This window comes from Phalangium opilio, unplaced genomic scaffold, assembly GCF_054372755.1.
Source record: "Phalangium opilio isolate 3A_F unplaced genomic scaffold, DU_Popi_V2 ptg001170l_1, whole genome shotgun sequence".
NCBI classification, from domain to species: Eukaryota; Metazoa; Arthropoda; class Arachnida; order Opiliones; family Phalangiidae; genus Phalangium; species Phalangium opilio.
The window spans coordinates 13,608,096-13,635,414 of record NW_028324255.1 but is presented as its reverse complement, the minus strand read 5'-3'; the positions used below and the strand labels follow the sequence as shown (position 1 = coordinate 13,635,414).

The following is a 27,319-nucleotide window of genomic DNA, read 5'->3' as shown; positions in this document are numbered from 1 at the left end:
TGCGCGTAGAATACCGTTTCCAACCGTTAGGGGGGATGAAACTCCAGTAAGAAATAGAAGGGTGATATATTTTTCAAAACAACAACCAAAATGGGAAGCTGCTCTCAGAAACATAATAATTTTTTTCTCTGTATAGGGAGCTAACAACTGGATAGGGGGAAGAGATAGTCTGACGTCACCCAGCCCCCCTCTGGTTGGCATTTGTTTTCTCTGTATAGGGAGCTAACAACTGGGTAGGGGGAAGAGATAGTCTGACGTCACCCAGCCCCCCTCTGGTTGGCATTTTTTCCCTGTATAAGGAGCTAACAACTGGGTAGGGGGAAGAGATAGTCTGACGTCACCCAGCCCCCCTCTGGTTGGCATTTTTGCGCGTAGAATACCGTTTCCAACCGTTAGGGGGGATGAAACTCCAGTAAGAGATAGAAGGGTGTGACGTTTCAGGGTCAGAACTGTTAGCTCCCTATATGAAATGAAAATATGGATAATATCGCGCTCCTTCTTTAATGGTATGAATCCTTGCCTGTCTATTAATATTGTACGTAGGAGTAATACGTTTTGAGCGAAGTCTAGAGAGGATCAACATAAGCGAGATTGTTTCGTAATAAAAAATATACTGCTTCCACTAATGGGTTTATACTCCTTGTTACTGTTGTATAGAGTAATCATGATAAAAGCTTAAAAAATTACGAGAGGACAGACCTTTTTTATCCTCTTGTTTTATTCTTAATAAGAATATAAAACATTTATTTTGTATCAAAAAATTTTTTTTGGTGATAAGATTGCTCTAGAAAAATCCAAACGGTTAGGCATTGGTAAAAAAGACATGTGTAAGCTATTTGCAGAGATGATAATTGTTTTACATGTTTTAAATAAGACTGAAGCTTCCACTATTGTGTTTATGCTCCTTGTTTGTTTGACTGAAAACCATCTAGGTTTAGATAACAGTTCGAAAAAAAAATCACAAAAAATGATATTTTTTAAATCTAATGAGATAACGCCCACCTAGTTGAAAATTGACCTTTTTAGTCCACGGGAGCCATTCTTAATCAGAATTTCTATGCTAGTAGGTTGTCAATTAAACTACCGGTATATTATTGTTGTTGGAAGTTGGAGATTAAGTGAAATTAAGTGGTTGTAAAGAGCCCGCAGGTTTTTGCCGCTTCTTTTTGTGAGTATTTGATTTTTGTATGTAAAATGGAGGAAGATAATGTTGAGAGTAAAGATGAAATGCGGAAGCGCAAAGCGCGGGAAAGGATGAGGGCAAAAAGATCAGACCCTGAGTTTAAGAAGAGAGAAAATGAAAGGAGAAGAGTTTTAGCAGCTCAGAAAAAAGCTAAGGTTAAATGTACAGGTTCTAGTACGTCTAGTCCTAGTACTAGTTTGCCCATTACTTCTATTGCTCCGTCAGTTGGCCACGATGGTAGTAAGGTTGAAGGTACGGTTTCTAGTATTTCTAGTCCTAATTTGTTTGTTGGTTCTATTGCGCCGCCAGTTGGCCACAGTAGAATGAAGGATAATGTATTAGACGGAAGTACAAGTGAAGTTTCTAAAAACGTAGCGTTAATTACTGCCGACGAAGCGATGAATTTAGTTAGTAATATTTCAGATAGTTCTGTAATGGTAGCGAACGATGAACAAGTACCTTCTACGTCTCATGGTAATGTTTATCCGTTAGAGAGAATGAGAATTTTGAGACAGAATGAAGAGTATAGAATGAAGGAGGCGCGATCAATGGCGAAAAAGCGGGAGAATGAGGCTTATCGTGAAAGGGAAAATCAGGTTGGCATACTTACCAAGAGAGTTAAAAGGCTTGATGAGTGGTATAGAGCAAGCGAACGAGTAAAGGACCAGTTGAGTAAGGCTAGTAAACGCCAAGATGCAGAGTACGTTGAAGCTGAACGTGTTAGAAATCAGTTGAGTAAGGCTAGTAAACGCCAAGATGCAGAGTACGTTGAAGCTGAACGTGTTAGAAATCAGTTGAGTAAGGCTAGTAAACGCCAAGATGCAGAGTACGTTGAAGCTGAACGTGTTAGAAATCAGTTGGGTATGGCTAGTAAACGCCAAGATGCAGAGTACGTTGAAGCTGAACGTGTTAGAAATCAGTTGAGTAAGGCTAGTAAACGCCAAGATGCAGAGTACGTTGAAGCTGAACGTGTTAGAAATCAGTTGAGTAAGGCTAGTAAACGCCAAGATGCAGAGTACGTTGAAGCTGAACGTGTTAGAAATCAGTTGGGTATGGCTAGTAAACGCCAAGATGCAGAGTACGTTGAAGCTGAACGTGTTAGAAATCAGTTGGGTATGGCTAGTAAACGCCAAGATGCAGAGTACGTTGAAGCTGAACGTGTTAGAAATCAGTTGAGTAAGGCTAGTAAACGCCAAGATGCAGAGTACGTTGAAGCTGAACGTGTTAGAAATCAGTTGAGTAAGGCTAGTAAACGCCAAGATGCAGAGTACGTTGAAGCTGAACGTGTTAGAAATCAGTTGGGTATGGCTAGTAAACGCCAAGATGCAGAGTACGTTGAAGCTGAACGTGTTAGAAATCAGTTGGGTATGGCTGCCAGTCGTGCAAATGTGGAGTTTAGGAACCCTGAACGTTCTAGGAATAGATTGTCTGTGGCAGAAAGAAGAACAGATCCTGTGTTTATAGAGCAGACGTATTTTGAAAGCATAAAAGAAGGTCCAACGTGGCCATGTGAAGGGTGTTCAAATCTTTTTTTTAAAGCATCGGGTAGCTTAGTTCAGTCTAGAGTGTTTTTGGCAGTTCCTGGGATTCATGGTCGTGAATTGGATGACAAAGTATTTTTATGTAGTGCTTGTAATAAAGCTGTCAAGAAGAACGAAATCCCCAAGTTTTCCAGAGAAAATGGATTTGAATTTCCTGAAGTTCCGTCAGAACTAGTTAATTTGACTAATTTGGAGGAAAGGATGATTTCACCACGAATACCTTTTATGCAAATAAGAAGGTTGGGTTGTGATCAACAAAGGGGGATTAAGGGAAACGTGGTCAACGTTCCTATAAATGTCGAGTCTACAGTGTCAGTGTTACCACGGTTACCTCGTGAAACAGATACTGTTCAAATTGAGTTTATGAGGAGAATGCAATATAACACACCATATTTGTATGAAACTGTTAGGCCTAAAAAAATGCACGAAGCTCTTAAGGTTTTGGTGAAAACACCGTTGTATATTAAGCATGGAATATCTGTAAGAGTCGATATATTGGATCCAATTCCAGAAGAACTTGAATTTATTGTTGACGAAAATGACCGTCAGTTAAATCAGGATGATATATTAAGGGAAAACCCAGTAGGGTCAGTGAATTTAGCGAACGAAAATGATAGCGATGATATGTGGAATGAAGTCAATGAAGCTAGCGAAGTTAATTTATTACCAGTTGGGAATCAAGACACGTTGTTAGTGTCATTGTCCGATTTCCTTCCCACTAACACCATGCATGTTAAGTTTGCTCCTGGTGAAGGTCAAACGCCAATGTCTTTGCTCTATGACGAGGACGCTGAGGAATTGTCATTCCCCAGTATTTATGTCGGTCAGAAGAGAAACCTTAAGGTTAAAGGTAGGTTTGGGGATATTGCCAAGTGGGAGCTTCGTAATGTTGATCGACGTTGTGCCAAGAATGTCTCAAAATTGTTTTACGCTTTTGTTAAGTTGGAAACAATGAAAGTAAGTGAATCTATACAAGTGTGTATGAGAAAAACCAAGAGAAAAGATGGCTCTAATTACACTGCTGGGTTTTTATCGTCTGCTGGTGCACTCGATTCAATTGTTAAGCAGGATGATGGTTTTAGAGTATTAGAAAATTTGCAGTCCTCGCCTTCATATTGGCAGCATAGGCAGAAAGAGTTAATGGCTATGATTAGGCAGCTTGGTACGGCTACCTTTTTTATAACGTTTTCAGCTGCGGAAGGCAAATGGCCTGAGCTTTTGAACATACTGAGAGTGACCTCAGGTCAAGAACGCTTAGCGGATAATGAAATTAGGAATTTAAGTTTTTCGGAAAAGGCCAAGTTGATTCAGAATGATCCTGTTACTTGTGCTAGATATTTTGACCACCGTTTTCGGGCTCTGCTTAAAGCTTTGCAAAAACTAGGTCCCCTTGGTGTTATTGAAGATTATTACTTTAGAGTTGAAATACAGCAAAGAGGGTCTCCCCATCAACATGGGTTGATATGGATTAAAGATGCGCCTAAGCTCAAAGATGATTTGTCGAATGTTAAAGAGGTAGAGGACTTTATTGATAAAGTTATTTCTTGCGCTGGTAAATTGAACGATGGTAATGGGGATTTGTTAACGTCTTTGCAAATGCACAAACACACGACAACGTGTAAGAAAAAGGTAAATAACAGTTCAGTTTGTCGTTTTGGAATTCCATTTCCTCCCATGCCTAGAACTATTGTTTATGATCCGAGTTTAAGAGAACCCGGTACTCTTGACGAAGAACTGAAATGTAAGAGGAATTCCAAAAAATTGAATGAACTTTTGCAATCGAAAGAAAAGGAATTTTGGGTAGATAGTTTCGAGGAGTTGTTGGCAAAGTTGCGAATGAGTGAAGAGGAATATATTAAGGCAGTTACGTATGACATAAAAAAGAAAGTTGTTTTATTGAAAAGACACCCTAAAGATACTAGGGTTAATCCGTACAACCCGTGCACTTTGCGCCTTTGGCAAGCGAATATGGACATTCAGTTTGTACTTGATCCTTACGCTCTGGTTATGTATATTGTGTCTTATATTGGAAAATCTCAGCGTGGCATGTCAATGCTTTTGCGTGAAGCTGCTAAACGAGCACAGTCAGATAAATGTACGGTAAAGCAAAAGTTGAAAGTGATAGCAAATCAGTTTTTGAATGCGCACGAGGTAAGCGCGCAAGAAGCGGCATATAGTGTTTTACAAATTCCAGTCTCTAGATGTAGTCGAGCCTGTATTTACGTTAATACAAATTTGCCCGAAAATCGAGTCCATATTCTCAAAAGCAAAAGTGAGCTTGAACAGTTGTCAGAAGATAGTATGGACGTTTTCGCTTCTGGAATGTTGGACCATTATGTTCAAAGGCCAGATGATTTAGAGGCAGTAACGTTAGCTCAATTTGCGACGTGGTACGAGTTTTCCAAAAGTCGTAGAGTTGCGAAAACCCAAAGTCATATTGATGACAATGAAAACCTTGAAGTTGAATGTGGTAAATGGTTGAAACTGAAAAATGATTCAGGTTTTATTAGAAAACGTGGCCATTCTAAAATTATGCGGTATCGGAGATTCAATTTAGTGAAAGAACCCGAACAGTATTATCGTGAGCAAATAATGTTGTTCTCGCCTTGGCGCGATGAGAGTAGGGACATTTTGACAAAGGATCTGAAATCAGAGTATGAACTTAAACTTGAGATTATAAAGGAATGTAGAAAAGAATTTCATAACGAAATTGACGAAGCGGCCATTGAACAGGCTGTCCGAGATTTCGAAAGTGAAGCTATTGAAGCTGATCTTACTAATATTCAGCCTGAATTGGAACATCGAAATGAATTAGATAGATCTTTAATTGTTGAAGATTCTGAATTTCTAATAAATACGGTTCAGGAGTCTATAGGAAATATTACCCGTGATATTCTTGATGGTAATGCGGAAAGAACTATTGCTCCGTCAGTGACGTTAGTCAATGATTCTGAGTACAATGTACTTGTTAGAATGCTGAATGTGAAACAGAAAGAAATATTTTATGAAGTTCTGCATCATTTAAAATGCAAGGAATCGCCTTTACGGCTATTTGTTACCGGTGGCGCTGGTGTTGGAAAAAGCGTTTTGATAAGTGCCATATTTGAAGCTGTTACTAGATTTTACAATAAGCAGCCAGGGTCTAATCCCTCGGAAGTTAAAGTTTTGCGATGCGCACCTACGGGCAAGGCTGCCTTTAATATAGGTGGCGCTACTTTGCATAGTACCTTTTGTCTACCGGTTAGTCAATTTGCCGGGAATATTTCCAGGCTAGAAAGTGAAACTCTTCACAATTGTAGATTGATGTATGGTCAAGTGAAATTGGTAATTATTGACGAAATATCAATGGTTGGAGCTAAGGTTTTTAACCGAGTTAACGCGAGATTGCAAGAGATAATGGGTTGTCCAGATTATTTCGGTGGTGTATCTGTACTGTTAGTTGGAGATTTTAACCAACTTAGACCAGTGCGCGATCATTTCGCTTTTCAAGGTCAAAGTGATACTGACAATCCCTATGCGGCGTTAATTGGTAACCCAATATGGGAAGAATTCCAGTTTGCAGAGCTTGAAGAAATTATGAGGCAAAAAGATGACAAAAGGTTTGCGGAAGCTTTGAACAGAATGGCTGTGGGAAGTATGAATCAGGATGATATTAACTTTTTTGTAAGTTTAGAAGTGAATAGAGAGCGTGTACCGCCAAAAGAAGCGATACATCTTTTCCCTACTAACGTTGAAGTGAACCAGTTTAACGAAGAGATGCTTTTAAACATGAATACGGAAAAGTCTATTTCCGTTTCAGTAGATGTTGTAAATGGTGATCTTACTAGAGAAGTTAGAAATAACATTCTTTCTCAAGTCCAAACGTTGGCAACGTCTGATACGTATGGTCTGCCTAAAGAATTAACGCTCGCTTGTGGCGCCAGATACATGATGACTAACAATGTTGATACGTCTGACGGACTTACAAATGGGGCAACAGGTTGGTTAAGAAAAATAGAGTACTGCACAAATAGGCTCGGTGAACAAATTCCGTTTAGGGTTTGGATTGAGTTTGCTGATGCTAATGTTGGAAAGTTGTTGAGACAAAAGAGTCATGGGTTATACGAGCAGAATAACTTTAACAGGATTTGGACTCCTGTCGAGAAAGTTACTAAGGCATTTAGTAGAAAATGGAGGCAAAATAATGTTTCGGTCTCTAGGAAACAGTTTCCTTTGGTCATTTCTGAGGCTATTACGATACACAAGAGTCAAGGAGATACGTATTCGTCTGTAGTAGTGCATTGTAATCAAAGAAAGAAATTAGAGAGAGCTCATTTATACGTTGCTTGTAGTAGAGCGAGAAACGCCTCTGGTTTGTATATTGAGGGTAAATTTCAAGTTCCAAATGCGCCTAAAAACAATCAAGTTGGATTGGAACTTAAAAGATTACGAGATACGAAGAGTATTGCGTTACCGTTCTTGAACGAACCGGTTTATATTTATGTTCACAATGTGCAGTCCTTAAACGCACATTTGGAAGATATTTTAGCAGACACCGTAATAAGAAATGCCCAGTTATTATGCTTTGTTGAAACGTGGAAGAAAGAAAATGATGAGTTTCATGTGCCATCCTTTAGGGAAGTGGGTGGTATTTATCTGCCAAGAACGGCACGTAGAATTGCATTTGGCTCTTCCATTCATTTAAAAGATACACCAGAAAATGTAGTTAACGATTTGAATAATAGGGTTTTACGAACCGATAGACCTTTCAGAAATTCGCATGTGGAACGTTGCTGGTTGGATGTTTCCATTGAAAATGAACCGATGACTGTTGTTTTGTTGTACAAATCGCCTGGAGCGAGTTTGAGATCAGTTTTTGAGGATTTTAATCCTTTATTCGATATTAGATATGATGCCTCTATTCCGACAGTTGTTGTGGGAGATTTTAACATAAATTTTTTAAAAAGTAAAACGGCACTGAAGATGTTCTTTGATTCCTTTGATATGACACTTATGCCTGGCCTTGAAGATAAAGTATCAACAGACTATCATTGCCAGTTAGATTTAGCGTTCGGAAACAAACTATTCCGAGACAGATTCGAGGCCTGTTACAGAGAAACTTACTACTCTTATCATAAAGGAATATGTTTTGTTAAAAAGGAATAGGGGTGTCTGTTGTCCTAGCTGTAATAGCGTTGTTAATTAATAGTTGATGGAATTCCTAGCATTGTTACCTCGTCTCAAGAGAAAATACTCAACAGATTATCATTGCTAATTATATTTATGCTTTGAAAACAGAGCTTTATAGACCGATACGAAGCCTTTTATAGAGAAAACTATTATTCTTATCACAAAGAAATGTGTTTTGTCGAAAAAAAAAAGAAGTTAAAGGTGGCAAATCTTGGTGTCTAAAGATATATTTATCAAGCGACTATTCATAGTAAAACCAGTAGTAGATAAAAGTGGGTGGAGAGGGTGGCTGTATCTACTTGGCTTACCCGGGAGGGTCTTACCCTGTAATTAATTAATTCGAGCGGTGGCGGTAAGGTAAGATGAAGCGTCATACCCTTCTATCTCTTAGTCCGCCTACAAGAGCGCGACCAAAGGGGGGATACATAGTCTACTCCCCTCTCTACCGCCACTACTCTATTACACGTCATGCCTGTATAAAAATACGTACATGGCTTGCAAAAACGCCCTTTGACTCTGGGGTTCCATTAGCTAACTTGCTTAATGGCTTGCAAAAACGCCCTTTAACTCTGGGGTTCCATTAGCTAACTTGCTTAATGGCTTGCAAAAACGCCCTTTAACTCTGGGGTTCCATTAGCCTACTTGCTAAATGGCTTGCAAAAACGCCCTTTAACTCTGGGGTTCCATTAGCCTACTTGCTAAATGGCTTGCAAAAACGCCCTTTAACTCTGGGGTTCCATTAGCCTACTTGCTAAATTGCTTGCAAAAACGCCCTTTAACTCTGGGGTTCCATTAGCCTACTTGCTAAATGGCTTGCAAAAACGCCCTTTAACTCTGGGGTTCCATTAGCCAACTTGCTAAATGGCTTGCAAAAACGCCCTTTAACTCTGGGGTTCCATTAGCCAACTTGCTAAATGGCTTGCAAAAACGCCCTTTAACTCTGGGGTTCCATTAGCCAACTTGCTAAATGGCTTGCAAAAACGCCCTTTAACTCTGGGGTTCCATTAGCCAACTTGCTAAATGGCTTGCAAAAACGCCCTTTAACTCTAGGGTTCCATTAGCCAACTTGCTAAATGGCTTGCAAAAACGCCCTTTAACTCTAGGGTTCCATTAGCCAACTTGCTAAATGGCTTGCAAAAACGCCCTTTAACTCTGGGGTTCCATTAGCCAACTTGCTAAATGGCTTGCAAAAACACCCTTTAACTCTGGGGTTCCATTAGCCAACTTGCTAAATGGCTTGCAAAAACACCCTTTAACTCTGGGGTTCCATTAGCCAACTTGCTAATTCAAACAAGGACGATCCTTGATTCAAATTGCAATATTCCTGTGTGGAATAAGGAATTCTGTGTGAATTCAAACAAGGACGATCCTTGATTCAAATTGCAATATTCCTGTGTGGAATAAGGAATTCTGTGTGAATTCAAACAAGGACGATCCTTGATTCAAATTGCAATATTCCTGTGTTAAATAAGGAATTCTGTGTGAATTCAAACAAGGACGATCCTTGATTCAAATTGCAATATTCCTGTGTGAATTCAAACAAGGACGATCCTTCATTCAAATTGCAATATTCCTGTGTTAAATAAGGAATTCTGTGTGAATTCAAACAAGGACGATCCTTGATTCAAATTGCAATATTCCTGTGTTAAATAAGGAATTCTGTGTGAATTCAAACAAGGACGATGCTTGATTCAAATTGCAATATTCCTGTGTGGAATAAGGAATTATATGCTATTCAATTGTTTTCAGGTCTCATTTGGTTTCATGGCGCTACCTACTGGGAGTTCAGTATCAACGAACGTTGTTGTTGTCCATCAAGTTCTGTTGTCTAGATGTATGTTAATGTCAGGAATTTGAACTAATTGAGGATTTCTAGGCGACTGATAGTGGATTCAAAATTGATAAATTGCGTTTAATTGAAAATAATTTACTGCTTTAGTCGATGTGCGACCAAAATTACGTTCACAACCATTTCCCAAACGATCCCGTTTAGTAAGTCTTGGTCAAAAACCGAGCTTCGGGCAAAGTCACTGGATGTATGGTATAAAGTGACGTTCACAGCCATTTCCCAAACGATCCCGTTTAGTAAGTCTTGGCCAAAAACCGAGCTTCGGGCAAAGTCACTGGATGTATGGTATAAAGTGACGTTCACAGCCATTTCCCAAACGATCCCGTTTAGTAAGTCTTGGCCAAAAACCGAGCTTCGGGCAAAGTCACTGGATGTATGGTATAAAGTGACGTTCACAGCCATTTCCCAAACGATCCCGTTTAGTAAGTCTTGGCCAAAAACCGAGCTTCGGGCAAAGTCACTGGATGTATGGTATAAAGTGACGTTCACAGCCATTTCCCAAACCATCCCGTTTAGTAAGTCTTGGCCAAAAATCGAGCTTCGGGCAAAGTCACTGGATGTATGGTATAAAGTGACGTTCACAGCCATTTCCCAAACGATCCCGTTTAGTAAGTCTTGGCCAAAAACCGAGCTTCGGGCAAAGTCACTGGATGTATGGTATAAAGTGACGTTCACAGCCATTTATTTCCCAAAAGATTGTGAGAGAGGAAATTATCTAAACGTAGTAACATTGGTGCGAGTGTAAATCTAAATGGCATTTTGTCTTCAGGAATGTGTGCCAATTCTGGGATATTTGCATGATAGATCCACTAATGCAGTAAATTACTTGTGACGTCCTTTTACGATATGAAAGTATCTTTATTCAGTTAATATTGGGTTGGAAATCCCTATTTGTTTTAAGTACCAACATTCATTCCTCTAGAGAACAGAACTTATCAGGAAGCAACAATTATCACCAGGGCTTCATTATTGGCTTCTTTAACATCTGAAGCCATGATATTAAATTTTGTTGTTGAATGTATGTTTTTGTTGTTGAATGTATGACTTTGTTACTAAATTATTGATATTGCGCAATTAATGCCATTGTTACTAAATTATTGATGTTGCGCAATTAATGCCATTGTTACTAAATTATTGATGTTACGCAATTAATGCCATTGTTACTAAATTATTGATGTTGCGCAATTAATGCCATTGTTACTAAATTATTGATGTTGCGCAATTAATGACTTTGTTACTAAATTATTGATGTTGCGCAATTAATGCCATTGTTACTAAATTATTGATGTTGCGCAATTAATGCCATTGTTACTAAATTATTGATGTTGCACAATTAATGAGTTTGTAGTATAATTGATAAGTTCGTTGTACTTGGTTCAGTTTAAATGGTTACGAAAAGAAAATATTAATATAAATAAATATAAATTGAAATATAAACTCATTGTCTTTCTATTGAGCTTTAAATGGTGGTACGAGTGGAATATTACAGCTTAATTTTGTGTGTCGGAAACTTGGTTATATAATCTTCTCGACACGGAGAGGTAATATTTTGGTTTTCCCAACTTGTTCTTAAATAATTTAATAAATATAATTAATATTAAATATTTTCTTCGTTAGTTGTTCGCCTTATTGAGCGTTACATCGTGTTGATAAAGAACAATTAAACATTCTTGAGAGACTTGACTAATATTCGCGTTTGAAATGAAGCATACGCCGGTTGCTTCGCATTACTCAAATAGGTAGTATATAAGGGTGTCGAACTACAGCTAAAAGCAAGAACAACCGCAATTGCGAAAACCTTTGGTGGCGATCCCACCTTAGGGAGGCTAGACGTTTCTCGTAACCCTAGCTGATCGCCGCGAATGTCTTAAACCAAACGATGACGATGGAGTAGAAGCCAGGTGTGCAGACTGGTGTCCATGTGGGATGGACAAAAACAGAGACCAGAAGATGGTCGTGTAGAAGCCAGGTGTACAGACTGGTGTCCATGTGGGATGGACAAAATCAAAGACCAGAAGATGGTGGTGTAGAAGCCAGGTGTACAGACATGTGTCCATGTGGGATGGACAAAATCAAAGACCAGAAGATGGTGGTGTAGAAGCCAGGTGTACAGACTGGTGTCCATGTGGGATGGACAAAATCAAAGACCAGAAGATGGTGGTGTAGAAGCCAGGTGTAGACTGGTGTCCATGTAGGATGGACAAAAACAAAGACCAGAAGATGGTGGTGTTAGAAGCCAGTGTGTACAGACTGGTGTCTATGTGGGATGGACAATGACCAGAAAACGGTTGTGTTAGAAGCCAGTAAGTACAGACTGGTGTCCATGTGGGATGGACGAAGACCAAAAGATGGTGGTGATTAGAAGCCAGTAAGTACAGACTGGTGTCCGTGTGGGATGGACAAAGATCAGAAGATGGTGGTGTGAGAACTCAAGTAGAGGAGCCATTTCCGTGACTGTGCAGGCAGTTCGGAAATGGCGAACACGTTTGCTCCGATTTGGAAACTGCGAACGCGGTCACGTGGGTGTAACAACAGACACACAGACAGACAGACAGACAGACACACACGATCGTTACAGAACCTCTCCGTGACATACGTCACTCGGAGAGGTAAAAATCTTTGGAATATCAATATGAAACAGAGCTTTAAAGCTACAAAAGTACTAAATGCATCATAATTACGAAAAATATTTCCACATATTCACTTTATATTAAGGATAAAGGGAATATTATGGTTCTGTAGGATTTCTTTACACATCAAAACAAAACGAACTTCTAACGCAGCGCACTACTGTAACAACGGACGGACACACACAGACAAAAACATAGACTGCTTTTTAACTCTTTCCGTATTAATTTTGAATTGAGAAACAAGATTATCTTAAATATTAAAACAAATATAATTAATATTTAATATTTTCTTCGTTAGTTATTCGCCTTATTGAACGTTACATCGTTTTAAAAAAGAACAATTAAACATTCTTGAGAGACTTGACTAATATTGGCGTTTGAAATGAAGCATACGCCGGTTGCTTCGCCTTACTCAAATAGGTAGTATATAAGGTTTCGAATCGCAGCTATGGATAAGAACAGCGCAATTGCGTGAACCTTTGGTGGAAGCCCCACCTTAGGGAGGCCGGACGTTTCTCGTAACCCTGGCCGATCGCCGCGTATGTCTTAACCTTAACGATGATGATGGAGTAGAAGCCAGGTGTGCAGACTGGTGTCCATGTGGGATGGACAAAAACAATGACCAGAAGATGGTGGTGTGTAGAAACCAGTGTGTACAGACTGGTGTCCATGTGGGATGGACAAAGAGTAGAAGATGGTGGTGATTAGAAGCCAGTGTGTACAGACTGGTGTAAATGTGGGATGGACAAAGACCAGAAGATGGTGGTGATTAGAAGCCAGTGTGTACAGACTGGTGTAAATGTGGGATGTACAAAGACCACAAGTGGTGGTGATTAGAAACCAGTGTGTACAGACTGGTGTCCATGTGGGATGGAGAAAGAGCAGCAGATGATTGTGATTAGAAGCCAGTGTGTACAGACTAGTGTCCATGTGTGATGGACAAAGACCAGAGGCTGGTGATGTTAGACAGGCAATGGAGTAATAGCCTGTAAGTGTAATACAATTTTCGAAATTTCCGGAAATTGAGAACACGTTTGCTCCGATTTGCAAACTGCGAACGCGGTCACGTGGGTGTAACAACAGACAGACAGACAGACACACAGATAAGTCGAAATTAGAACCTCTCCGTGACATACGTCACTCGGAGAGGTAAAAACTTTGATAAAGTAAACGTATAATAAAATATACGTGACAATATAAACAACCATATTCCGTCATTAAACCTCTGTAGGTGATACAAAGTAGTGAAAAAACACAAGAATGAATTCTACGGTAGCAACAATTTTGATGTCTCTCTTGCTTTTGCTGAAACAAACTAGCACCAGAAGTGATGACGACGATTCAAAGCAATAAAATATTTATCAATTACTTTGGCAAAAATATTATTCTTTAGTGGCGAAGATACAATTACTGATATTCCATTTGCAGTATTAAACATTGTTCATTATAGGCTAGTTACATTCCACATTTTTATAGTACCATATAGCCCGTCCGGTTATTATTCCGTAACAAAAGGTTTTTACAATTTTTCTATGAACAGAAACGTTTCTCTTAGTGTATAAAGTCAAGAACAGTAATATTTGAAACGAAAATCAAAACGCGCAGTGCGGATTACTCACTAGGCACTGGAGCTCGGTGGTCCCCGATGGTGTTGATCCGGCACTGAAAAAGCATTGCGCAATTACCACAATTTAAAAGTTTTAAATACCTAGTATGCTTAACCACAATTCATTTCATTAGTTCAAGTGATAACTACGTTGATGTCGGATCAAATTACTCTTCCTTGTGCTGCCATAATCACAGTGATCACATTTGAATGGTTTTTCACCACTGTGAATGCGTTGATGTATGATTAAATAATTCTTCACGTTGCAGGCGTAATCACACTGATCACATTTGAAGGTTTTTTTACCGCTGTGAATGCGCTGATGTTCGATCAAATGACTCTTCCGCGTACTGGCATAGAGACACTGATCACATTTGAAGGGTTTTTCAACGCTGTGAATTCTTTCATGTGCGATTACATTAGACTTCTGAGTACTAGCATAGTCACACTGATCACATTTGAAGGATTTTTCACCACTGTACGTGCGTTGATACGCGATCAAATTATTCTTCTACGTGCTGGCATAATCACACTGATCACATTTGAATGGTTTTTCACCTCTGTGAATGCGTTGATGTCTGATCAAATTATTCTTCAATGTGCAGGCATATTCACATTGATCACATTTGAAGGTTTTATACCACTGTGAACGCGTTGATGTCTGATCAAACGATACTTCCACGTACTGGCATAGTCACACTGATCACAATTGAAGCGTTTTTTACCACTGTGAATGAGCCGATGTTGGATAAAATTACACATCCGTGTACTGGCATAGTGACACTGATCACATTTGAAGTGTTTTTCTTTGGTACTCTTTCGAATGCGGAGTTCACTGTCCCTTTCATATCCAGGTGAATATTCGCATCGAGTTGAACATTTCTTCTTGGATTTTCCTACATACAGGAAATAAAACTTCTCATTATATATCATACAACTGAAAACAAAAACAATGCACTGTGCAAAGGCAATCTACATAACAGGTTATGCTTAGGATTAAAAGGACTCAAAGGAAAAGAAAAAAGTCCGAAAAAAAAATAATAGAAATTCAAAATGGGACGACTGTCACCGAAGATTTTACTTAGAGCAGCCTCTCCTAACAGAAAGTGGAAACTTGTGGTCTCGAAAGACTTCACCTTACCTAATCTAATATATGCGTTGAGAACGTGGCAACTCAATAAAAAACATTCTAAGGTAGACAAGGAAAACAAGTTCGGAAACAAAAATAATTCATGTAATAATTAAACCTCTGTAGGTGATACGCGTAAAAACTAGTGAAACAACACAAGTATGAATTCAACAGAAAAGTTAAACTTAGCATCAAGTTTGCTGTCTCTTTTGAGTCTGCTGAAACCAACTAGCACTGGTCAGAAGTGTTGGCGACGATAAAGAAATTAAAGAAAAAAGATATGATTCAAAGCAATAAAATATTGTGGTGAAAATATTATGCTTTAATGGCGAAGATATAATTACTGATATTCCATTTGTAACATTGTTCATTATAGTTAAATAAACGGTTATGTTCCATATTGTTCGTTAAGGTTTTTTTAATTAACTAAGAAAAACAACAGTAGTACTACTTCTAGTTCCCAGTTAAGACGTTAGGCTAGTTACATTCCACATTTAATAATACCATATAGCCCGTTCGGTTATTATTCCGTAACGAAAGGTTTTTACAATTTTTCTATGAACAGAAACTTTTTTCTTAGTGTATAAAGTCAAGAACCGTAATATTTGAAACGAAAATGAAAACGCGCAATGCCGGATTACCCACTAGGCACTGTAGGCATGGTGCTGATTTGGCACTGAAAAAGCATTGCGCAATTAACACGATTTAAAAGTTTTAAGTTCCTAGTATGCTTAACTACAATCCATTTCATTAGTAAAAGTGATTACTACGATAAAGAAATTGAGAAGAAAATTAAGATTCAAAGCAATAAAATATTTATCAATTACTTTGAAAAAAAATAGCAGTCTTTAATAGCGAAGATACAATTACTGATATTCCATGTGTAGTATTAAATATTGTTCATTATAGTTAAATAAACGGTTATGTTCAATATTGTTTGTTAAGGTTTTCTAAATAACGAATACAAACATAGTATACTTCTAGTTCCCAGTTAAAACGTTAGGCTAGTTACATTCCAAAATTTTATACTACCATCCACTAGGCACTGTAGGCCCTGGAGCTCAGGGGTCCCCGATGGTGCTGATCCGGCACAGGCACTGAAAAAGCATTGCGCAATTACCAAAATTTAGGAGTTTTAAATACCTAGAATGCTGAACTACAATTCACTTCATTAGTCCAAGTGATTACTACGTCGATGTTCGATCAAATGACTCATCCGCGTACTGGCATAATCACACTGATCACATTTAAAGTGTTTTTCACCACTGTGAATGCGTTGATGATTGATCAAATTATTCTTCTTCGTGCTGGCATAATCACACTGATCACATTTGAATGGTTTTTCACCACTGTGAATGGGTTGATGTCTGATCAAATGATACTTCACGTTGCAGGCATAGTCGCACTGATCACATTTGTAGGGGTTTTCACCACTGTGAATGAGCTGATGTTCGATCAAATGACACTTCCGTGTACTGGCATGGTGACACTGATCACATTTGAAGGGTTTTTCACCAATGTGAACGCGTTGATGTCTGATCAAATGACTCTTCCGCGTACTGGCATAGTGACACTTATCACATTTGAAGGGTTTTTCACCACTGTGAATGCGTTGATGCTTCATCAAATTATACTTTTGCGTGCTGGCATAATCACACTGATCACATTTGAATGGTTTTTCACCACTGTGAATGCGCTGATGTTCGATCAAATGACACTTCCGTGTACTGGCATAGTGACACTGATCACATTTGAAGGGTTTTTCTTTGGTACCCTTTCGAATGCCAAGTTCAAGGTCCCTTTCATATCCAGGTGAATATTCGCATCGAGTTGAACATTTCTTCTTGGATTTTCCTACAAAAAGGAAAAAAATGAAAACTTCTCATAAGATATCATACAACTGGCATCAAAAACATTGTACTGCGCAAAGGCAATTGATTTAACAGGCTATGCTTAGACTTAAAAAGACACAATTGCAAAGAAAACAAGTTCGGAAACAAAAATAGTTTGTGCGAATTTTAATTTTTATCCAGCCCGGGCCGTTAAAACCTCTGCAGACACAATTGTAATTAAATATTGATGAGCTTTGCACATTGCATTATCTTAAGAATAAATGTTTAAACAGGAAATAGATCTTTTTCTATTTGGAATCTTTAAGAGCCCATAGACCCCATACTAATTTCTGATTGAAGGTAAGACGAGTAAGGGCTTAAAACTTCGTTAAACCGCCTGATGCTCCTTCCTAGAGTTTCATTGGCTATTCATTCTATGTTTACTCGTTCACACCACGAAAAGATAACTAGATTACAATCGGGCTCTTCGCTGACAGGTCGATAGCTACGTCATTGTCACTTAGCTTCTAACTCCAAATACAATAGGTGTGACGTCAGGGGTGAGGGTTTCTACATCTCCTCCCCTTTAATTCAAGCAGAAAGGGAAAGAAATATTGGAAATATCAGGGGTGTCTTAAACTAAAAGAATGACACAGAGCGTAGCTCTTATTTATACCGCATCTATATTTATTGCGCAGCAACCGAGAGAGATTATAATACAATACTAAAACAAAACTAAAATGTGAGAGAACACATTGCAAACAATACAGAAGAGTAGAGAAGGGATTGCCATCTAGTGGTGTATAAAGTTGTAATTCTACAAGAAAATGGTAAGAAGAATATTCCAAGCAGATGAAAAACATGTATTCTTGGTATTAGCATGGCGTTAGTGATATCAACCTTGCAGCTTTCTCGAATTCGGAAATTAACTAATTGTGACTGTGTTTATCTGATGAACAAACACAAACAACTTTCTCAAATATACCTTTGCGAAATACAGAATGAAAACTTTCCCAAAATAAACGTATAATAAAATATACGTGACAATATGAACAACCATACTCCGTCATTAAACCTCTGTAGGTGATACACATACAAAGCAGTGAAAAAACACAATAATGAATTCTACTGTAAAGTTAAGCTTAGCAACAATTTTGCTGTCTCTCTTGCTTTTGCTGAAACCAACTAGCACCAGAAGTGATGACGACGATGAAGTAATTAAAGAGGAAAATTAAGATTCAAGCAATAAAATATTTATCAAATACTTTGGTAAAAATATTATTCTTTAATGGCGACGATACAATTACTGATATTCCATTTGTAGTATTAAATATTGTTCATTATTGTTAAATAAACGGTTTTGTTCCATATTGTTCGTTAAGGTTTTCTAAATAACTAACACAAACATAGTATTACTACTACTAGTTCCCAGTTAAGACGTAGGCTAGTTACATTCCACATTTAATAATACCTTATAGCCCGTCCGGTTATTATTCCGTAACGAAAGGTTTTTACAATTTTCCTATGAACAGAAACTTTTTTCTTAGTGGGTATACAATTGTCAGGAACAGTAATATTTGAAACGAAAATGAAAACGCGCAGTGCCGGATTACCCACTAGGCACTGTAGGCATGTGCCTAGGGGCCCTGGAGCTCAGGGGTCCCCGATGGTGTTGAACCGGCACTGAAAAAGCATTGCGCTATTACTACAATCAAAAACGGATTTATGTACTAAGAACGTCGGATCGTAGCTTCAGCCTCTAGTACCTACCTCGCACACTTTATTGGGAAACTTCGTCTGCTTTTATTTTGACTCCACCCACAAATTCTGTATATAGCGACTTCTAGAGATCGAAAATGTCATTCTTATCTCTATTTTCGTGGTTAAATATTTTTTTCCGAAATTGCGCCAGTGGTAAAAAAGCAAAGTGGACAACAATGCGATATAACTCCCGATTTAGTGGAATTAAGTTTTAAAGTTAAGAATATAAAAAATTGCAGTTTCATATTTTAAGTATCTAGTTTTTGTTCAACATCAATATTCTTAATTTTAAAACTTAATTCCACTAAATCGGGAGTTATATCTCATTGTTGTCCACTTTGCTTTTTTACCACTGGCGCAATTTCGGAAAAAAATATTTATCCACGAAAATAGAGATAAGAATGACATTTTCGATCTCTAGAAGTCGCTATATACAGAATTTGTGGGAGGAGTCAAAATATAAGCAGACGAAGTTTCTCAATAAATTATGCGAGGATGGGTAAAGAATTTGCTACGTTCAACGTTCTTCTTACATAAATCCGTTTTTGCTACAATATAAAAGTTTTAAATTCCTAGTATGTTTAACTACAATCCATTTCATTAGTCCAAGTGATTTCTACGTTGATGTCGGATCAAATTACTCTTCTCGTTGCAGGCATAGTGACACTGATGACATTTGAAGGGTTTTTCACCACTGTGAATTCGTTGATGTGCGATCAAATTACTTTTCTGAGTGCTGGCATAACCACACTGATCACATTTGAAGGGTCTTTCACCACTGTGATTGCGCTGATGTAACATCAAAGTATATTTCCGGGTACCGACATAATCACACTGATCACAATTGAAGGGTTTTTCACCACTGTGAATGCGTTGATGCGCGATCAAAGTATACTTCCGCGTGGTGGCATAATCACACTGATCACATTTGAATGGTCTTTCACCACTGTGAACGCGTTGATGTCTGATGAAACTAATCTTCTGCGTGCAAGCATAATCACACTGATCACATTTGAAGTGTTTTTCACCACTGTGAATTCGTTGATGTGTGATCAAATTACTCTTCTGAGTGCTGGCATAACCACACTGATCACATTTGAAGGGTTTTTCACCACTGTGATTGCGCTGATGTAACATCAAAGTATATTTCCGGGTACTGGCATATTGACACTGATCACATTTGAAGGGTTTTTCACTACTGTGAATGCGTTGATGTCTGTTAAAATGACTTTTCTCAATGCTAGTATGGTCACACTGATCATATTTGAAATGTTTTTCATCAGTACCCTTTATAATGTGACGTTCAAGATCACTTTTATATTCAGGAGAATATTTACATAAAGCTGAACGCTGCTTCTCGGTTTTTCCTACAGAAAGCAAACGAAGCGAAACTTCTTACAATTTGAATCAAACACAGTACTGCGCAAGGTCACTTGATAAAAATGTCATGCTGAGGATTAAAATGACGCAAAGTTAAAGAAAACAAGTTCGCGAAACAAAAATAATCCCGCTCTGAATCGAGACGACTGTCTCCGAAGATTTTACCTAGCCCAGCTTATCTTTTCCTATCAGAAAGTGGAAACTAAATGGTTGTCAGTTATTGAGAAAATACTTAAGATGTCAGTCTATTATTAAAATAAATTATTAGGGAAAATTATAGGGCTGCCGTTATTGAAAGGCGTTATTTCGTCCTCTCTGCTCTTTTTGTTGAGTTAAATGCAATTAACTCCAATTGGATAACACGTAACTCCAAATTAACTCAAGAGTATGCGGGAGACAATTATCCCTGACGTTACCCTTTTGAACTGAATATAATGGTAGAGTAAGTGAACATTTTTTCGAAGAGTCGAATATCATCATAATTTTAGTATAGGAAGGCCACTTCTCCGAGGAAGCTAGTCACCGAGCGTAAGAGGTATGTGACAAAAACGTGATTTACTTTGCACTATATTGCAACTATTAAGTCAGAAGAAATGAAAACGTCTTGGATAGTTTGCAACGATAATTATAACATAATTTTGGCGATAGGATCTACCCAAACCTCAAGGATGTTTTCACCTTTTACTTTCGAAAAAAAAAACCCCCACAAAAACACCATTTCCATTTAAAACCCTTGTTTCCCATACATTAAAAGTCATTTTCAAAATGGTATCCATTACATTCTCAATAATACGTCGTTTCACATTTCATTGTCAGTAAGATCAAACCCGATAAGGCTTTACACAGAAAGTCTACATGTATCTTGGCCTGGGTGAGCTAAATAATCGCTCGCCCCGCGGAGGAAAATAATTCGGTGACGCGACTTCTTCGGTTGTCTCTACCTTAAAGCAAAGTGCGGGTCCAGTGGATCCCCTACAAGTTGACATTCCTTACGAACTCCAGTTTCGGCTTGGCGAAGGCAGGAGACATTTGTGGGCGGGATTTATAAGTGCACTTATAAATAACGCCCACTAGCCTTTGTAAAGCCAAAACTTGAGTACAGGGGGAAAGTCGCCTTGTAGGCGACCCGCGCTTTGCTTTAAGAACCGATTGAGCAGAGATTCGAGAACTCCTATGCAGACTGAGTAGGGTCTCTAAAATATTCTTTAGATGAAACTATTCACAATTACAAAGACCATTTGGGAGTAAAGTATATAAAGATCTTATCCATCTGTGTAACGTTTGATTGGGCTATTTAAGACGCCAGGGTGGCCGGGTATCTGTTTTTTACGGTATAATTGTTACCCGAGTTGTTACATGAAGTTATCCTTTAATGTATAGCATATATGTGGCGTTAGCTTATCTATGGAGTGAAGTGGATACATTTGTCTCCTTTCCATTATCTTAGGCGTAAAGAATCAGTTCAATTATTGAGGAAGAGGATAAAATATCCCAGGGCTTACAGAAAATATACACTAGGTAAGGAAAGACGAAAAGAACGGACGGACAACGTTAATTTTTGTGCGGGGTTAAAAAACCTGTTAGGGGCTACCACTAGAAAATTTGGAAATATATACACTGTTTTTGGTGATGACCCTTCTGTATGTGGGTACATTTCCACAATTTTTGAATCTATGTTCCAGTCCCGAAACTTGTTGAGTCTTAAAGAATAAATTGACTTACCAATTTCCGAACTAGCAGAAGATGAATTACTTTCTGAAGTCTTTGACGAGCTACTTCCGAATGTATCAGATCTGCACACTTTAGTATTATCTTCAACTTCAATTGCAGGTACTTTTGGTAAATCGCTTTCCATAGAGACGGGGGTCAATTCCGATGGTTCGTTGGAATCGGGCTCAGGTTTACAAACATACAACGGCACATTCAATGAACTCAAATCAACATAGTTCAGTTTTGGCAAGCACAGATTCATAGTTTTCTTCGAATCTGTCAAGGTGGTTTCGGATTGGTCACTTAGCGAATTGCTTGACAATTCCCAATGTTCTTCGAGACACAATTTCTTGGATCGAGTTGAAATACACTCACTTTCTCTCTTTGTCAAGGAAATTTGTGATTTAGGATAAGAATTGTCAATAAGAAGGTTTTCAGGAGGTTTTAGTTGCGAATCCGTTATTGGGAGAGGAGACATTTTGAACTGTTTTTCGATCTCAAGGTTGGGTAAATAAGGAACACAGTCACTGTATTTTAGTTTAGGAATACACAGTTTCATAATTCGCGTTCCAAGACCCGCGTTTTTAGACTTTTTTGAGGTAGTTTTAGTTATGGCGTTTCCTTTGTCAATCTCCTCCGCGTCACATTCGGGTGATTCTTCCTTAATACCTTCTTTGGTCAGTGTGTCTTGGACATTGCAATCACCTTCAGCTTTTACCAATGAACCTTAATGATTAAAACGAAAAAATAAACATAATATATAGTTTTATTAAACGAGCACAACATTAGGTTGTGTCAAACCCTACCCATAGCAGATTGCTCGGGGTTCGTATCTTCCACTTTGAGCAGACTTTGGTAAATGTTGCTGGGTATCTCAGCTGGTACACTTAGCGAACTACGCAAATAAAAAACCGTTAAAACTGATATAGCAACAGTAATAAAAGATCAATACATTTCGACAGAAGGGGATAATAAAAGAAGGAAGGCACTCTGTATCCTCTTAATACATGATTCTTCCCAGGTTCAATCTATTTGTTTGCTCTCCTGCTCATGAAACTTAAAAGGGACTGTAAATACGTCACAAATACCACGTGACGCCAAAGACTCCAAATGGAGTGGAACTGGACACCTAGTCATTGTTTTTAGCCAGATTGCAGAACCAATTCCCTGAAGCGGAAGTTTTTGAAATAAAACCAACTAATTAAGCTTCTTTGAACCACGCCTTTCCCCAATCACGTGCATGTGACGAACTTCAAATAATTCTTACCCACCCCCTGATGCTGCCATTACAGACCCTTTAAGATGCGCATCGCACCATGTTATGGTGAATTATATAACTGTTTGGTACCAAATCCTCAGCGTTCATCCCACAAACCTCGTCTTAACAAAACGCACAAGCGCATTCGCCTTGGCAAATAGTTAAGCGCTAATAGACAAATGACGAGGGAACTATTTCTCCCTTATGTGATTTGGTTTAGTAACCTTGCTCCTAATGTAAAATGATGTTGGGAAGAATCATGTTACAATTACGCCGCCGCTTTGTGGTACACTTCTCTCGAAGTATTATGTACTTTTCATTTTATTCACGAGCCTCGTGGCAAGGCTTAACGATTGAAGTGTTACTGTCGCGAATTAGTCAAAAAAAAATTATAATTGAGCTTAAACTTAACCACAGTCGAGACTTGGCTGTGGTTTAGTTAAAAGAAATCATGGCACTAGATGCTCCCATAGTCGAGGGCAGAGTTGGGCACTCCTCCTTAGATAGATTTTTTTCCTATCAAACTATCATAGATGGCGAAACTATCAATTCTTCTGGCTATATTTTAGAGTGGAACTCCTTCTTAGATAGATTTTTTTCCTCTCAAACTATCATAGATGGCGGAACTATCAACTCTTCTGACTATATTTTAGACTGACATTGCTGGTTAGATAGATATTTTTCCTCTCAAACTATCATAGATAGCGAAACTATCAACTCTTCTGACTATATTTTAGACTGACACTGCTGGTTAGATAGATATTTTTCCTCTCAAACTATCATATTTGGCGAAACTATCAATTCTTCTAGCTATATTTTAGACGGGCATTATTTGTTAGATAGATTTTTTCCCTCTCAACAAATCATAGATGGTGAAACAATCAAATCTTCCTTCAATATGTTAGATTGGCTCTCATTGTTAGATAGATTTTTTGCCTATCAAATCAAATTGAAATCTTTAGGAACGACTAAATTAATCGATTATTTAATTTCCGGACTTTAAATTTGATTGTTTTCGATCAAACTGATTTGGGCTCTACCTACTTTTACTCTGTTTAATCGATTCCTGATATTTCCTGATTTTGTAGAATTTCTAATATTTTCATATATTCATATAATTTCCATAATCTCATTTCTCAAGTTTGACTTTTAACTGTCTATAGTTCAAAAGCTACTATCCAAACTTTTTCAAATTATTCGCCCTTGATTTAATCTAAACCATCTACTATAAACGGTTAACTAATAATAATTAAAGGCAAAAATTGCAATTAAAACTGTGGGTAATAAAAATCAGAAAATCTACACTTTAATTTATCTAATTCTACGTTTGGATGATTTCGTGGAATCGTTCTTCCTCCTCGAGTAGTCGTTCACATCAGTGACAGCACGGAGCTTCTATATACAAGAAGCTCCGTCTTCACAGTTTGAACTGTTGAACCATCGTTTATTTTATTTTTATTTATTTGTTTGAGAGGGTTATAACGACCACCAAGTACAGAATCTTCTTATAGAATAAACCTACACTTGCTAACGTTCAAATATATTAAAAACTTCGATATCATTCAAAAAACGACTTATCTTTCCAGAAATTTTCATAACTATCAAAATTGCCTATCAAAGATTAGCACATAATTTTTTAAAATGAAATCAGAAAACAGATGTCGCCAAATAAACTCACTCAAAGAATCAATTTATTTCTCAAGGAATAATGCCTATCATTTTTTATGATTTCTAAAAGATGGGGTTAGTAGCCAGATCACGTTGAGAATCGATATTTTTCTCTAGAAGATTTCAACGAATCAATGAATCATATCAACTTCGAGTGCACTTTCTAAGCTATCAAACTCAATCGATCATTATAATTCAAATTTTTCTCGAAAATAACTATCAAAATTGATACTTTGATAGGGGCAGATTTAGTTTTCTATCGTATCAAGTGGTAAAACTATCAAATGATATGATAGTGCCCATCTATGGTCGAGGGGTGGAGTTGACTGGCCCGCTAAGCTTAATTAGCAAAGGCTAGTTTTAGCTTCGCCCTCGTGGACATGCTTTCATTGGTTTCTGCTTTAAATACCTTTGTATTTGTTCTTCTGTTTGTTGCTTTATCACAATTGGATGAAATAAATCCTGGTCATTCAATCCTGAATCATTTTCAATAGGTTCTGATTTCACGCATCCATTGTTGCCTCTTTGATGCATTCCTCTTTCCTCCTATGTTTCAAACAAGTAAAAATAATTCAAACTTAGGTGATACTTTTGACCTGATACTCTTTCACATCGACTGTGAAAATATGTCACAAACCATTAGATCTTTGATTTTATTTTCCAACTCTTGAATGACCCCATTGAGCCTTCCAATTTCGTCCACTTTCGCATTTATCGTAATTAAAATATTCATTTTCTCTTCATTCGTGTTTGAAATTAAACCATTACACTGCAAAACAAAATTGGACTTTCTTATTTGCAGAATGTCCTTTAAAGTGTCAAGCAATGTCATGGACAAAGGGGGGGGCTCATTTGGTTTCGTTCTTAAAGGGCACCACTGGATGCTTGAAGGCGCAGTAGCTTTGCAAGAACTAAAAGCAAGTCCGCAGTTTGTCTGTGTAGGCATAGAGCTCCCACAAGGCTCTTGTGGCGCCCTCTAATAAAGCTACAAATGAGGCTCGTGTTTCTAATCACCCACCAATAAACATTGGTTTACTTAAGGTTTTTCTATTGTGATTTCTACTTTAAAGCAAATTTCAGCTCCTGTGGCTCTCCTACCACGCTGATTAACATCCTAGACACCAATAGGGACTTGGCAATTCGGGCTTAACTCCGCCCCCAGCGCCATTATGGTATGTTTTTTAACAGAATGAAAGCAACATAAGCCCCTCCTCCCGGTATGTTTTTTATAGCACTAGTGGAAGGTAGCCTGACGTTGCATGACATAGTATTGCCAAGTCCCTATTTTACGAGACCAAAGGCAGGAACCAAAAGTCATCCACAAGGGCGGAGCTCGAACTATAATTTAATAGGCTTAAACACAAAGTCAACTCCACCCCTCAACCATGGGAGCATCTAGTGCCAATTGTTTAAACTAAACCACAGTCTAAGCCGAGACTTGTTTTAAAGGGACACTGTATGGCTTAATCTTAAACCAACCAAAACCCTAGGCTTGAAACTTACCTTTGCTTTTAGTTCCTTGATTTGATTATCTTTGCTCAAGTGATCATAGTCACAATGATCGTCCTCCATTTCCTAAAAACAAATTCCAGTTTTTCGAAATTTAAAATTTCTTATTAAACACTAGACAATGGAAATTACGGAATAGTCCAATAACTTCTCAAGTACCTCTTTAAGCGTCACCCTTTGAAGATTTCAGAAAGTAATGAAACTCATTTCGAAAATGTCTCACTTTTCAAACTGGAGCTATTTTATCAAAAATAAACAACAAATCCTTTGGCGACAATCATTCCCAGTTGTTTCAAAAAAAAATTGTGAGAGAAGACAGAAAGGCCACATCTAGGAGCATGCTCCTAGGCCACATGTCGCTATAGAATACAAAGAATTTTGAATCCCCAAAATTCTGAAATGTTTTTTTTTTTTTTTTTTTTTTTATTTGGAGGTTTCAATGCGAATCGGGCTCTTACGTCCTCGGCAAGGATGCGATTATTCAGGTTTCAGTATGTGAATAATCAGGGAAGGAAATGAGGTTTACTTGGGAGGTGACGGAAGGGGTGTGGGGGTCAAGTCACCTCCGGCGGACACGGGACAGTCGGCACCTATAGGGTAGGATCGCCGACATGTGTCGTATTCCCTCAAACTTTGCCGCCCAGTAGCTTGGCTTACAGGAGTGCGCCACACTCCCGGCTAAAATTCTGAAATAGTAGAAAATCTAGAAATCCTCTTATGCATCGTCTGCTAAAACAATCTAAATTACCACAGCCGACTCGATCACGCTTTTTGCTGTACCAGTCTTGGAAATAAGGATTTTTTTGAAACTAGTCCTCGGGACCAGTGACCCCCAGCGTCTACAATATTAAACTGGTCCTTGGGACCAGTGACCCCATCCCTAATTTATTTTTTACTAATCCTATTGAAAAATAAAGAGAGTATTTCGTTGACGCACAGCCCATTCAATCGGGCTATAGATGCAAAAATTATGTCAAAAATCAGAGTTAACTCCGTCATTGGGGGGAACACCGTTTTTTGGTCCTAATTTTGAAAATACTGGTTGAAATCTCTTGAAATTTTAATGAGATTTGCAAAATAATGTTTGGTATTTT

The 27,319-nt window shown here is 38.1% G+C and overlaps 4 protein-coding genes across 6 annotated transcripts in view; 1 reads left to right on the top strand and 3 right to left on the bottom strand.

The window, feature by feature from the left end:
- The window catches only part of LOC149587404 (uncharacterized), a 31,126-nt gene extending 17,032 nt beyond the window's left edge, over positions 1-14,094 (bottom strand). Inside the window, exon 1 of the mRNA XM_089863678.1 lies at positions 13,992-14,094. Coding sequence (XP_089719804.1) covers positions 13,992-14,046 — 55 coding nt within the window. The 5' untranslated portion in view covers positions 14,047-14,094. The remainder of the gene's footprint in view (positions 1-13,991) is intronic.
- The window catches only part of LOC149587396 (uncharacterized), a 130,157-nt gene that overhangs the window by 22,042 nt on the left and 80,796 nt on the right, over positions 1-27,319 (top strand). The window lies entirely within an intron of this gene.
- On the bottom strand, positions 14,109-15,506 carry LOC149587403 (uncharacterized). The gene is made up of 3 exons (XM_089863578.1): positions 15,452-15,506; positions 14,630-14,874; positions 14,109-14,489 (listed from the first exon to the last, which is right to left on the bottom strand). The coding sequence occupies exons 1-3, from the start codon at positions 15,504-15,506 to the stop codon at positions 14,109-14,111; spliced, it is 681 nt and encodes a 226-aa protein (XP_089719704.1).
- LOC149587402 (uncharacterized) lies at positions 15,937-26,904 on the bottom strand. 3 transcript variants are annotated; one of them, XM_089863668.1, is made up of 7 exons: positions 26,385-26,904; positions 26,220-26,291; positions 25,354-25,485; positions 25,126-25,262; positions 22,597-22,685; positions 21,803-22,516; positions 15,937-16,961 (listed from the first exon to the last, which is right to left on the bottom strand). In XM_089863668.1, exons 2-7 carry the CDS (start codon positions 26,286-26,288, stop codon positions 16,279-16,281), a joined length of 1,824 nt encoding a protein of 607 aa, XP_089719794.1. In that variant the 5' UTR covers positions 26,289-26,291; positions 26,385-26,904; the 3' UTR covers positions 15,937-16,278. The 3 variants fall into 3 exon arrangements, with proteins under 3 accessions (XP_089719794.1, XP_089719793.1, XP_089719795.1); XM_089863667.1 differs by lacking the exon at positions 15,937-16,961 and adding an exon at positions 18,205-20,067; XM_089863669.1 differs by lacking the exons at positions 15,937-16,961; positions 26,220-26,291; positions 26,385-26,904 and adding exons at positions 18,205-20,067; positions 25,753-25,808.